Source organism: Sitophilus oryzae, unplaced genomic scaffold, assembly GCF_002938485.1.
Source record: "Sitophilus oryzae breed Bouriz unplaced genomic scaffold, Soryzae_2.0 scaffold_1576_pilon_pilon, whole genome shotgun sequence".
Classification (NCBI taxonomy): domain Eukaryota; kingdom Metazoa; phylum Arthropoda; class Insecta; order Coleoptera; family Curculionidae; genus Sitophilus; species Sitophilus oryzae.
The window spans coordinates 7,897,397-7,911,974 of NW_022146254.1; the positions used below are offsets into that span (position 1 = coordinate 7,897,397).

Sequence of the window (14,578 nt, forward strand, 5' to 3'; positions counted from 1 at the left end):
TTTTTTACAAGTAAATCAACAAAATTTTTATAACCCCATCCCTGTTTATCTGATTCAGCAAATTTCATTTATAATCTGTGGTATTTGGAGTAATATATATGATTTTTTTATATCTTTATAAAAATTGTTTTAACCAGTTATTAAGTGAATCTGTGAAGTAGTGAATTATGTAAAAGTGTGCTTGTCTATGTGGTACATAAAACTTCTCACTGTAATTATTCTTTGAATAAAAAATTATTAATAGAAATCTGAAAATGCATAATATATATGACGCAAATTCTACTAGAATATGACTAGGATTCTACAAATTGACAGTCAGCTGATTTTGATTTTTTTCATTTATGAATCAATCGATTAGAAATTAGAAATAAGAATAATTAAAATAAGATAGTAAAAGTTGTGTGCATCAGTTTTATAAAAAAAACTTTGAAGTATGTTTGCTACACCATTTACTAAAATAGTTGCTTTCTTAAAATGACTTTAGTGCACATATAATAAGCATCAATTAGTACTAAAATTTTAAATCGTACCTGTTCATGTGTTTTACATTGGTTTTACCTATAGCTATTTAAACAATGGATTCAAAAAAAGGTGCGTACTAAATTTGTAACATTTCACTTTATGTAATTTAAAAAAGAAAAATACCCGCTTATACTTGTTTAAGTGAAACTTTATTATTGATCAATTGGTGTGCTTCTATGCTAGTACTTGTCATTTCAGCAAAATTAACGTTTCTACTAGCTGTATGCGTCTTCTATTTTGTAAGTGTCTCCTACTAGTAACTTAGTTTACTTGACTTAATAAAATGACATCCAAAAAAGATGGCAAAATTACTTTGGCGATGTTAAAAGGTAACTGTAAATGTGTTGCTTGACTCTTCAAATATTTATTAGTAATATGTCTGCAAGAGTTTTAAGTTCCTTCTTTTTTTAGTATTTTAATTTTTAATTTTGTATTTATGCACAGTATGCACCCAGTTCGTTTTCTTTTTTTTTTGAATTCATTGTTGCTATTACACAATTGTTTTTCTTGAATCTATATATTGGTTGTATGATTATGTTTTTTGAGAATAGTTTCTAATTACTTAATATAAAATATTTTAGTAAAAATTATTTAGATTGTTACTGATGTTTTTAGGAAAACCTGTAACAACTTCTGTACCATCAATATCAATCAAGTTTCATGCAAATGCTGAGCAAATTGAAGAACTGAGATTTAGTGATGATGATACTCCAAATTCAGATGAGAAGAATCACCAATTTGAGAATTTAAACCTGGTGTCAAGTTCAAGTAAGCATTTATAAAATGTTAAATTAATTATATGTATATTATATATTTTACCCTTGTACCTTTTATCTTTTCTGAAAAATAAATAATAATGAAAATTGTTTGTATAGCAGGATTTAAATGATTTGAAACATATTGAACTTTTGTCAAAAATAATGATGTTTATGTATTGTAAATACACCTCCTTAAATGTAAATATACATACACATAGAGATAACACACATAAATTTCTTTATTTTTGAATGTTTATCTATTTTAAACTTATACAGAGTGACCCTTTCATTCCAAAAATATACATACACATAGAGATAACTCATGTAAATTTCTTTATGATTTTTGAATGTTTACCCATTTTGAACTTTACAGGATGAGTCAGCGTTCTGAAAAGGTCTATTATAAATTTATAGTGTGAAATTTTTACTATCCAGTAATCTTTTTTCTCAAATAGGTTTTGTAAAATGACATATCAAACCAAAGTTGTATTTTTTTAAATGGCATATTGTATATCCTTTTAAGCATAGCGGATTTGCCACTTAATTCCCCAAAAAAAGTTACATTTCTAAGTTATGTTTTTTGTAACGGAACACCCTATATATTAATTGATTTTCGGATTCCAGGAGAAAAATAAAGGTGAGTTTTATTAAAGAAGCATATACCTAAATATTTCATATTTTGTGAAATTTGACCCGAAAAGTTATACAGTGAGACAAAATTAATATAGAACATTAGTCACTTTTAAAAGCAAGTTACTCCTTTATTTGGAACACCCAGTATATTTTTCCGGTGTTCAATGGGGAATTTACATATCTTCAAAATATTATTAAGGTTGGTCCTCAGACAAAGATTTTCCTAAATATTTTAATTTTTATGATTTTGCCTCAGTGGTTCTTTATTATTTGAAAAAATCTAGGTAAGTGCAATGAATTTTTTACTTGGCAAAAAAATAAATATATGTTATTGTACTGATGCTGTTGGAATTTATCATTATAAAACAGAAAATTAGTGTTATAAATATGTATATTGGATATGAACATAATTTATGTCATAAAATACAGTGTGATCCATTTGAAATAGTGGAGAAAAATAAAACGTGGATAAGTGGGCCGAAACACTCTGTATATTTCGTGTAATATAGTGAAAGAAAACTATATTATAAACTAATTAATTACAGTTATTAAAGAATGTAACTTAGCTTAAATGGAAAGAAAATTTGGTCTAAAAACTTATATTTGAAAAAATATTTTCAAAACCGCTCTGTAAAGAATATGATTATTTGACACAAGTTACTTTTGGAAAGGGAATTTAATAGCAAATTGATTATTCAATTTTAGCTGAAAATATGTTTCAATCACTCTATGTATGGACAAAGATATTTTAAAAATGTACTTTAGAACTTTAAACAAGTATTTTGTAAAGAATGGAATAAAAATATCAAACCAAAAACCCGATACAGAACTTTTCAGAGCGCTTAGTCACGCTGTACCTCCTTAATCGTAAAACTAATACATCCTTATGATTTTTAAATGTTTGTCCATTTTGAATTGATATTTATACTGTTTATAAACCTTTCCAATTTTTATATTAAGAAGAAATAACGTAGTTACCTCATCACTCGTTTGAATTTTATTTATATATTTAGGTGACCAAGATACAAGTCCTTTAAAATTATTCCCAAAATTAGTGAAACGATCCACTAGTATAGATGTGTCAGCACAAAGTTTAAGTTCTTCCCCCCCTAGTGATCCATGGAGATTTTTTTCAGATATCAAGGTCGGTTTTTCCATTAGATGTATTTTTTTAACTTTCGAACAATTAATTTTTTATGTGAGAATTTTATCGACAGGGAAAAATCACTAAAAGTGTTGAAGAAAAAATTACAGAAATTAAAGCTAGACATGATGAAGGTTCACCACTGCACAAATCAAAATCTGAACTAAAGTCTAGCAAAGAGACAAAGTCAGAAAAAGACCCTACCAACAAAGATAGTTCCAGTTTGTCAGACTCTGAGGACCAGTCTGAAAGTAGTATATCTAAAACTTGTGGTGTTATCTCTACAACTGAAGGTTGCAAAAGTTTCCAAAACATAAAATAAAATTTAATGGCCAGTAAATTATCTTGTAGGAGTGGAAATGTCTTCCGATGATGACACGCCTTCCATAAACAAAGATAAGAAATTACACTCTCCAAATATTCGTCATCGTTTTCGTTTTCTCAAAAGTCACGGGAAAAGTCAAACAAAAGAAGGAACTATTAACATTAATAATTTCTCTAAGTTGTACAATATTAATGCTGAAAATGTTGATCAGGCGCTTCCAGAACATAACGAAGACATAGAGAGCGCTGTAGATGCTCTAGAAGAGACTGTTTTTATGGATACCTCGGGAAATATTGAAAAGGGGATATCCAATGAAGATATATTAGAAAAGGTAACAAATACTAATATAAAAAATGTATTATTTTAACGCTATTTGCGATAGGTTGCTCAAAAAATTGATAATATAGACTTAGGCCCGGATAAAGTTATAAATATAAAAGAAGTGGCAGGTGAAGATCTTAAAAAAAGTTTTTTTGCTGGAGATAATAAAATGAAAACTGTATTTGCGCCTGTTGGATTTGTTGATGTTAGAACAACTAATTTTAAAAAGGATGAAAAAAACATTATGTAAGTACAATATTATTTTTATTTGTAGTTTGTAGAATAACTTAAACAAATAATAGGGGGTAAGTATAAAAATAGAAATCAGCCAATAACTACTTACTTCACTATTGTATCTATATCAAAATTAAAAAAATTGCCTATATCACACATTCTCTACATCATTATTCAGACTTCAAAGTAAAGTATTTTAGGTGAACTAACGTTTTGTTTTGCATAACACCAAAGGTTTCATCTCAACCGTTTCGATCATATCATTATTACAGTGGAATCATATTTGTTAGACAATAAAGTTATTATTTATTTATATTTTTTATTTTAAGGGATATCTATTTTTCCACATAAAAATAAGATAGTTATTGAGTATCCTTTATAGGCTTGGTGCATTCTCTGCTAGTGCTGCCACCATTGGAGAATCCCGTAAACAACCGGGTCATACAAATACACAAGCTTAAATAGCGAGTACACGAAAAATGTATTAAAATATTATTTGAAAAGTGCTATTTGGTCTGTAATGAAATTTTTTAAAGGTACATAATTATAATTTTAGAAGCTTAGAAGATTAAAAAAAATATACCATTAATATTTATCAAATTATATGTTATCCTCATAATATATGCCTATTCATTTTTTTTATTACATAATGGGAACTGTATTTACTCAGTTGTTTTGTCGAATTGCCTGAATCCATTTTTGCTTTTGATCAAATCGGTGTGAGAAGGCTGAGAAGCTATAAAATGTTGTTCCCGGAGGTTGTTGCGCTCAACAACCATGCAGTTACACCCTCCTTTACATGTTAACATTTTTATGGCAATTTTATTATCATTTGAAATTTTCTTTCTTACTTAATTTTTACTACCCGAAACGGTGTTACATCACACAAACTTCATACCTGAAGAGTTTATAGTTTTAATAACTGCACTAAGTAAAAATCAAAATACTTTAATATTATTACATTACAACATGAACGGTAACCGGGACGGCATGAAGTAAAATAGCCGGGTAGTTCTGATTTCTGCCGTACCGAGCGCTGCTGTCGGAAAAAGTATTTGTTGTCAAACGCACCAAGCCTATTACCTACTCAATGTTAGTGATATGCTGAATATTTTTTTGTTAGTTGTATAAAAATTGTGTTGTCACAAAATTTGAATTATGTCTGTCAAAATTGTAATTTTTCTCATTGAACAGACTTTACATAGGAATTTACACCAACTTTTGTTTTAGACCATGGATAGTTTTAGGAATCTACTTTGTTTTGTATGCAATTCTACATACTTATATTCCATACCTTGCCGGCTTGCTTTTAGGCATTTCATTGGCCTTAATTTTTGGCTATATATACTTGAAACTTTACACAAACATTACTAGTCTAGATCCCACAGTCTATAATAAGCATATATTAAATAACAATATTATGGAAATACCAGCTGCGAAAGAATATCAGCCATTAACGAAATATGAGGTAAGTTTCAGATATATCGGGTATGTTTGAAGGTTCTGTATGTTCAAAACCATATCATTTTTATTCTTTGAACTGATCAGAAAAAAAATAGTGTTTTACTTGTCGGCACTTTCAGGGCCAAAATCATAATATAATATGGTTGAAAATAAAAAACTTGCTCAACAAAGCGCCTAGCATGCAGCTCACGTTTTTCTGTCAAGTATTCATTTGATTTTAAAACGCCTAGTTAGTTTTTGAACACATCCCAAGGACATTTATTAAAAATGCCAACCATTATACAGGGTGGTCCGAAATGTATTTCGGAAACTTTGGTAGCATATTCTGCAGATAAAAATAAGTAAAAAACTTCGTATAAATGCATGTCCTAAAATGCGTAGTTTCGGAGATACAGGGTGTAGAAATTTCATATTTATTTCGATTCTTTCTAAATAATTTCTAAAGTAACGTAAATATTTCGATGAAAATTGGTGTCTAGGAGTTTTTTGACATGAGAAATTTGATTTTTATGTCAATATGACTCCTATTTATAGGATGCACCACCTACATGTGTTTTAACTGTTTTGAAGAGTAATAACTTTTTGTCCGTACCTGTATAAAACTACTGAGTGAAAAAATATACATTTCTGTGATTTTTTACGTAAAAAATGTCTCTCGGTAAAAATCTACTAGCAACCGTTCAAAAGATATTTAGAATGGAAATAGTCAATACATGTCATTATTGCCAAAAAATAAACAGTTTGAGTATATTTTATAGTAGTTATTTGACTGAAATGATAAATTTGGGAACTTTTTATTTTTTTAAATTAATCATAAATTTTTCTTCAAAAAAATAATGATAAAACAGTTTCTGTTGAACTTTTGCCACAAAAACAGTTCAAATTTATGATTTCAGTCTAATAACTATTTAGTCGACATGTTTAATTATGTTAATGATGAGAGGTAGAGATAATTTTGATTCCAAATATCTCGAGAACTCGTAGCGATTTTTACCAAGAGACCTTTTTTATGTAGAAAGTGTCGCAAATGTATATTTTTTACTCAGTAGTTTTATACAGGTACGAACAAAAAGTTGTTACTCTTCAAACCAGTTAAAAAATATGTAGGTGGCGCCCTCTATAAGCAGGAGCCATATTAACATCAAAATCAAATTTCTCATGTCAAAAACCTCCCAGACACCAATTTTCATCCAAATATTGACGTTACTTCATAAATTATTTCGAAAACATCGAAATAAAAATGACCTCTACACCCTGTATCTCCGAAACTAAGCATTTTAGGAAATACATTTGTACGAACTTTTTTACTTATTTTTATCTGCAGAATATGCTGCCGAAGTTTCCGGAATACAGTTCGGACCACCCTGTATATTTTTGTAAGCTTTTTCAAGTCATTTAAGCAAAGATTATTTTGAGTCATTTATTAAAGTAGAGATATTAAAGTAAACGTTATTATGTAAATATAAAAATAGTTTTTAGATATTTTAAAAACAATATTTCCAAATGAGTCACCTAGATTAACCTGTTACAATTTTTTTATTAGGTTTGTTCTCACAGCGTGTTCCCAACATGTTTGTGACTTCTTCCAAACCGGTGTTAATGCGCAGGTCTCAAATAATGCAGTTTCTTGTCGATTTCAAACATGTTTCAAACTGTCTGTGCGAACAGCGAATCCCCTACTCTTCTTTTTTGATCTAATAATACCACTAATTTTAACTCCTACATATATATATATATATATATATATATATATATATATATATATATATATATATATATATATATATATATATATATATATATATATATATATATATATATATATATATATATATATATATATATATATATATATATATATATATATATATATATATATATATATATATATATATATATATATATATATATATATATATATATAAATATGTCATCTATATATATGTCATCTTTCAGATGAAGCGGAGCGTCCGCGTGTACCGTCCTCGCTGTTTTTGTGCTGCTTGTTATTTCAAGATAACCGTTAGACGAAATCATCCGGACGGGAGCATACGCGACTCATGTGAAATTGTTCATTTAAACTCATGGAACGCTCCATCTGAAAGCGCTGTTAATGCGACATATTTTAAAGCTAAAAAAGTGTCGACATATTCACCAGGGACGTGCATAAGGGTTATCACTGCAATATTTTTCTAAAAAAACATGTACCTCACTGATTTTTTTCTCCTGTTAGCGAATTAGTGTAAGCAGTTTAATGCCGATTAAAAGTTGTCTCTTGATTTTTCGTCGATTTCGGCTTCCTTAATGAGATAAAAACGCAATTTTATTAATTTGCCTGGATCCAAGTGTAATAGCAACCTTATTATTATTAGTTTTTTTTTGTAATTATCTTAAATACCATTATTTTATTTATTTAAAATTGCTGTAAGTTGGACTAATAGTAATAATAACTAATCGTGATAATATTTAATAATACATTAGGTAAAATATATAATTTATTAATTTTATTTTTATTTTAATTTTATTAATTGTGATTAATAAAATTGTGTTTATCTCAAGACCGAATTAGGGCTCGAACACACTGACGACCAGGCCGCACCGGCCAGGCCGCAGCACCTCTAAAACCATTAAATCAAATGATATAGCGCACACTAACGTCCTGGCCGTCCGTTGGTCGTTGCGACCAGAAGACTGCACGGAAATATTATTTTCTGCCGCTTGTTGCCGGTTTTCTTCCAAATTAATATTTTTTCAGATGAAATCCCTCAAATTCAAGGCATAATATTTGATTTTCTATAAGATATAGTGTTTTAGTGTAGTTTTTGCACACGTGCAGAAAATCCAAAGAAATAGTATACAGACTGGATCAAAGGTAAACTTAAATCTAATCCCTTTTTTTATCAAGGGTCGATTCTAGTAAAAACTCAAAACATTTTTATATGACATACCTACTCTATTTATAGTTGGTATGATACCTGTTATTATACCTTTGAGTTTCGAGGTTAAAAAATAAAAAAAATAATATTTAAAGTTTTTCTACAACCACTTGTTTTTTTTTATTAAATTAGTTTTTTTAGTTGTATTCTAGTCATGTACAAGGAGGACAACTGTATTTTAAATATTATATTTAATTTAACGTTTTTCAAACAGGGTTCATTAGACTATATTTCTACTAGGTACATTATTTTGAAAAAAAAATTTAAGAAAGTAACTTAAACATTCATAAAAACAAAAGTAATTATTGTTGTAGATTCTTCGTTATATTGTAAACATTGAAATAACTGGAAGCTAAACTTTCTACCTGCTTATATTTAGAGCCAGTGTCTGACGATCTTTTTTTACGATGGCCCTAATATGTTTGCTTCTAAAGTCGATAAGGGCGCCATATCAGTAGAAAAAAGAAACAGAATATCTCCCTTTTTGTCGGTCGCGCGTACACAATGCTTTTTGTTTGTTGTGAATAGCAACTTCGCTTTTTAGTTAACTCGGATATTTTAACATTTCTGAAACAATATTTTCTAGTTGGTAAAACGTAAAAAATCGTTAGATTTGACAACTCTGTTGAAACTGGTCGTTCATCTGGCCGCAGCTAAAACGCAATACATCCGGCCAGCCGACGGCCAGGTCGTTGCGACCTGGTCGTCAGTGAGTTCGAGCCCATAATTTGATATCAAAAGAACAAAAGTCAGTGGCCCACATGTTTTTTTTTAAAAAAATAATCCAATGATAACCTATATGCAGTAATATGCACGTCCCTAATGAATTTATCGACACTTTTTTAGCAGTAAAATATGTAGCATTTAAAGTAACTTTTACCCTCAAAATTTCATTTGAATCACTAAAAGTACTTGGAAAAAAATTATAATAAATCGAAATATTATTAAGACTTTAACACCCTGCAGCTACGAAACAAAGCAGAATCGGACCTATGTTGATATGAAAAATAAATCTTATTTTTACGTGAGGAATCTCCCCACGAGAGATAGCACATGTTTCTTGAAATACCCTGTATAGATGAAATTTTGTTACACATATATTTTAAGACAAAATTTCTTTCAATATAATATTTTCAATTTTTTTAAGACTGATTTTTAGACTGAAACTTAAAACATTATTTATCATTTCTGCTATATTACTACTTCATAATAATTAGTTTTGGCGTCAATAAAAAGGAACAATTAAAATAATTATTTCCATTTTGTTTACCATAAAAATTAACAACCTAGTATAAAACAAAACTATATAATTTGGTTAATTTATGCTTTTTTACACTGTGATTAAAATCCACCTTATTTGCTGAGTTAATTTTGTATGTCTTGTTTTCCATTCATTAATTAATAGGTTTACTAATTACAAGGGAGTTTCAAGAAATAAACTCGCCACGAAAGGTATAAGTATTATTCACCTATTAAAGGTAACGTAAATAATTATATATATATATATATATATATATATATATATATATATATATATATATATATATATATATATATATATATATATATATATATATATATATATATATATATATATATATATACGAGGCATGTTTTTAAGTAAGTACCGTTTTGGAATTAAAAAAAAACGTGCAAAGAATCGCAATAATTTTATTTTTACATGAAAGCCTGTACCTTAATCTATTTTTCTACATAATTTCCGTGAATATTGAGGCACTTGTCATAACGTGGCACCAGTTTTTCAATACCCTCCTCATAAAATTCTGCCGCCTGACTGGTTAACCACTGTATCACAACTGTTTTGACTTCGTTAACGTCTTGAAGACGCTGACCGCCCAGGTGTTTCTTCAAGTGCAGGAATAAATGGTAGTCACTGGGCGCCAGATCAGGGCTGTATGGAGGATGATCTAGAGTTTCCCATTTAAAAGATTTGATGAGATGTTTGGTCCGATTAGCCACATGTGGACGGGCATTGTCATGCAGCAAAACAATACCCTTACTCAACTTGCCACGTCTTTTGTTTTGGATTGCACGGCGCAGATTGTTCAATGTCTCACAATAAGATGCTGCACTGATTGTGTTACGAGGCAGAAACTCCACTAGCAATACTCCTTTTCTGTCCCAAAAAACTGTGCACATGATTTTCCAGGCAGAAATTGTTTGCTTAAACTTCACTGTTTTGGGTGATGATGAATGTCGCCATTCCATGGACTGTTGTTTCGATTCTGGTGTTTCGTAGGCCACCCATGTTTCGTCACCAGTAACAATTTTGTCTAAAAAATCTTCACCTTCATTGTGGTACTGCTCAAGGAAAGTCAATGCACTGCCTAAACGTTGGGTTTTGTGCAAATCCATCAACATTTTCGGAACCCAACGTGAACACAATTTCCGGTAATTCAAGTTCTCGGTCACAATGCGATACAAAACACTACGAGAACATTGAGGAAAGTAGTCGCACAATGATGAAATTGTAAAGCGTCTGTTTTCTTTCACCTCTTTGTCCACTTTCTGCACCGAATCTTCATTAACGACCGAAGGACGCCCACTCCGTTCTTCATCATGCACATTTGTGCGGCCATCTTTAAATGCTCTCACCCTTTTCCTTACCATTCCATCACTCATAATGGTTTGTCCGTAAACTTCACAGATCTCACGATGAATATCGATCGGTTTTACGCCTTTAGCACTAAGAAATCGTATGACAGCCCGTACTTCACAATCGGCGGGGCTCACGATTGTCGGAGGCATCTTAAACACTCAATAAACAACATATACAATGAAGAATCAGACTGTACTGGCGTCTGTGCATAGACAAGAGATGCAGGTAACCAGCGCGCATGCGCGGAACGCCGACCGTAGCGCTGCGGCGGCGGAATCGCAAAACGGTACTTACTTAAAAACATGCCTCGTATATATATATATATATATATATATATATATATATATATATATATATATATATATATATATATATATATATATATATATATATATAAAAAAAGGAAGTTATCGTGGAAACTATAAAAACGAAGAAAAAACGAAGAAGAATACTGGTCATGTATAAGAATAATGGTCATGTATCATGACTAATCTTTCTGTGGACTTGCCCAATAAATTCTTTCTTATATATATATATATATATATATATATATATATATATATATATATATATATATATATATATATATAATTATTTACATTACCTTTAATAGGTGAATAATACTTATACCTTTCGTGGCGAGTTTATTTCTTGAAACTCCCTTGTAATTAGTAAACCTATTAATTAATGAATAGAAAACAAGACATACAAAATTAACTCAGCAAATAAGGTGGATTTTAATCACAGTGTAAAAAAGCATAAATTAACCAAATTATATAGTTTTGTTTTATACTAGGTTGTTAATTTTTATGGTAAACAAAATGGAAATAATTATTTTAATTGTTCCTTTTTATTGACGCCAAAACTAATTATTATGAAGTAGTAATATAGCAGAAATGATAAATAATGTTTTAAGTTTCAGTCTAAAAATCAGTCTTAAAAAAATTGAAAATATTATATTGAAAGAAATTTTGTCTTAAAATATATGTGTAACAAAATTTCATCTATACAGGGTATTTCAAGAAACATGTGCTATCTCTCGTGGGGAGATTCCTCACGTAAAAATAAGATTTATTTTTCATATCAACATAGGTCCGATTCTGCTTTGTTTCGTAGCTGCAGGGTGTTAAAGTCTTAATAATATTTCGATTTATTATAATTTTTTTCCAAGTACTTTTAGTGATTCAAATGAAATTTTGAGGGTAAAAGTTACTTTAAATGCTACATATTTTACTGCTAAAAAAGTGTCGATAAATTCATTAGGGACGTGCATATTACTGCATATAGGTTATCATTGGATTATTTTTTTAAAAAAAAACATGTGGGCCACTGACTTTTGTTCTTTTGATATCAAAATTATGGGCTCGAACTCACTGACGACCAGGTCGCAACGGCCTGGCCGTCGGCTGGCCGGATGTATTGCGTTTTTAGCTGCGGCCAGATGAACGACCAGTTTCAACAGAGTTGTCAAATCTAACGATTTTTTACGTTTTACCAATTAGAAAATATTGTTTCAGAAATGTTAAAATATCCGAGTTAATTAAAAAGCGAAGTTGCTATTCACAACAAACAAAAAGCATTGTGTACGCACGACCGACAAAAAGGGAGATATTCTGTTTCTTTTTTCTACTGATATGGCGCCCTTATCGACTTTAGAAGTAAACATATTAGGGCTATCGTAAAAAAAAGATCGTCAGACACTGGCTCCAAATATAAGCAGGTAGAAAGTTTAGCTTCCAGTTATTTCAATGTTTACAATATAACGAAGAATCTACAACAGTAATTACTTCTATTTTTATGAATGTTTAAGTTACTTTCGTAATTTTTTTTTCAAAATAATGTACCTAGTAGAAATATAATCTAATGAACCCTGTTTGAAAAACGTTAAATTAAATATAATATTTAAAATACAGTTCTCCTCCTTGTACATGACTACAATACAACTAAAAAAACCAATTTAATAAAAAAAAACAAGTGGTTGTAGAAAAACTTTAAATATTATTTTTTTTATTTTTTAGCATCGAAACTCAACGGTATAATAACAGGTATCATACCAACCATAAATAGAGTAGGTATGTCATATAAAAATGTTTTGAATTTTTAATAGAATCGACCCTTGATAAAAAATGGACTAGATTTAAGTTTCCCTTTGATCCAGTCTGTATACTATTTCTTTGAATTTTCTGCACGTGTGCAAAAACTACACTAAAACACTATATCTTATAGAAAATCAAATATTATGCCTTGAATTTGAGGGATTTCATCTGAAAAAATATTAATTTGGAAGAAAACGGGCAACAAGCGGCAGAAAATAATATTTCCGTGCAGTCTTCTGGTCGCAACGACCAACGGACGGCCAGGACGTAATCACAATTAATAAAATTAAAATAAAATTAATAAATTATATATTTTACCTAATGTATTATTAAATATTATCACGATTAGTTATTATTACTATTAGTCCAACTTACAGCAATTTTAAATAAAAAAAAATAATGGTATTTAAGATAATTACAAAAAAAAAACTAATAATAATAAGGTTGCTATTACACTTGGATCCAGGCAAATTAATAAAATTGCGTTTTTATCTCATCAAGGAAGCCGAAATCGACGAAAAATCAAGAGACAACTTTTAATCGACATTAAACTGCTTACACTAATTCGCTAACAGGAGAAAAAAATCAGTGGGGTACATGTTTTTTTAGAAAAATATTGCAGTGATAACCCTTATGCACGTCCCTGGTGAATATGTCGACACTTTTTTAGCTTTAAAATATGTCGCATTAACAGCGCTTTCAGATGGAGCGTTCCATGAGTTTAAATGAACAATTTCACATGGGTCGCGTATGCTCCCGTCCGGATGATTTCGTCTAACGGTTATATTGAAATAACAAGCAGCACAAAAACAGCGCGGACGGTCCACGCGGACGCTCCGCTCCATCTGAAAGCGCTGTTATAATAAGTTTTACAGCGCTTTCAGATGGAGCGGACCGTCCGTCGTGTTTTTTCAAGATAGCCATCGGACGGAACATACGCGACCCATGTAAGATTGTTCATATAAACTCATAGTACTTGCTCGAAGTCGCGGACGGTCCGCTCCATCTGAAAACTCTATTACCCTCAAAATTTCATTCGAAACGCTAACAGTACTTGGAAGAAAATTATAATAAATCGAAAAAATATTAAGATATTAACACCCTGTAATTACGAAATAAAGCAGAATCGGACCTATGTTGATATGAAAAATAAATCTTGTTTTTACGTGAGGAATCTCCCCACGAGAGATGGCACATGTTTTTTGAAACACCCTGTATAAAGTATCTGTATATACAGGGTGGCCCATCGAAAACGTTCCGCAAGGCATAATGGCCAGGATATTTTTTTTTTTCAAAAAATCCAAAAACACGTCAATTTTGTTTGTGAGGGGGACAACTTTTGCCCCAAAAATGATTGCAAAATCTTCAACCCTCTAAGCGGGGGTGTCATCCCCAACTTTTTTCAAATGGGAAGGGGGGGTCAAGTGGTACCGCAATGAAAAGGGCTTTTTATTCTCTATACTTTCCCGCTTCGTTTTTGAAAATCGGTCGAGTCATTGAGTAAATATGAAGGATTGAAATTTGA

General features: G+C 30.3%; 1 protein-coding gene across 3 annotated transcripts in view; it reads left to right on the plus strand.

Annotated features, from left to right (window-relative positions):
* Positions 1 to 334: 334 nt before the first annotated feature.
* Positions 335 to 14,578, plus strand: part of LOC115879355 (testis-expressed protein 2) — a 32,682-nt gene continuing 18,438 nt past the window's right edge. The window contains exons 1-8 of one of the 3 annotated variants that reach the window (XM_030896133.1): positions 338 to 591; positions 721 to 851; positions 1,138 to 1,290; positions 2,927 to 3,057; positions 3,131 to 3,350; positions 3,409 to 3,713; positions 3,765 to 3,949; positions 5,168 to 5,405. In XM_030896133.1, the coding sequence (XP_030751993.1) occupies positions 806 to 851; positions 1,138 to 1,290; positions 2,927 to 3,057; positions 3,131 to 3,350; positions 3,409 to 3,713; positions 3,765 to 3,949; positions 5,168 to 5,405 (1,278 nt within the window). In that variant the 5' untranslated portion in view covers positions 338 to 591; positions 721 to 805. Of the gene's footprint in view, positions 592 to 720; positions 852 to 1,137; positions 1,291 to 2,926; positions 3,058 to 3,130; positions 3,351 to 3,408; positions 3,714 to 3,764; positions 3,950 to 5,167; positions 5,406 to 14,578 lie in introns of all 3 variants that reach the window. The other 2 variants (XM_030896135.1, XM_030896134.1) reach the window with 2 other exon arrangements.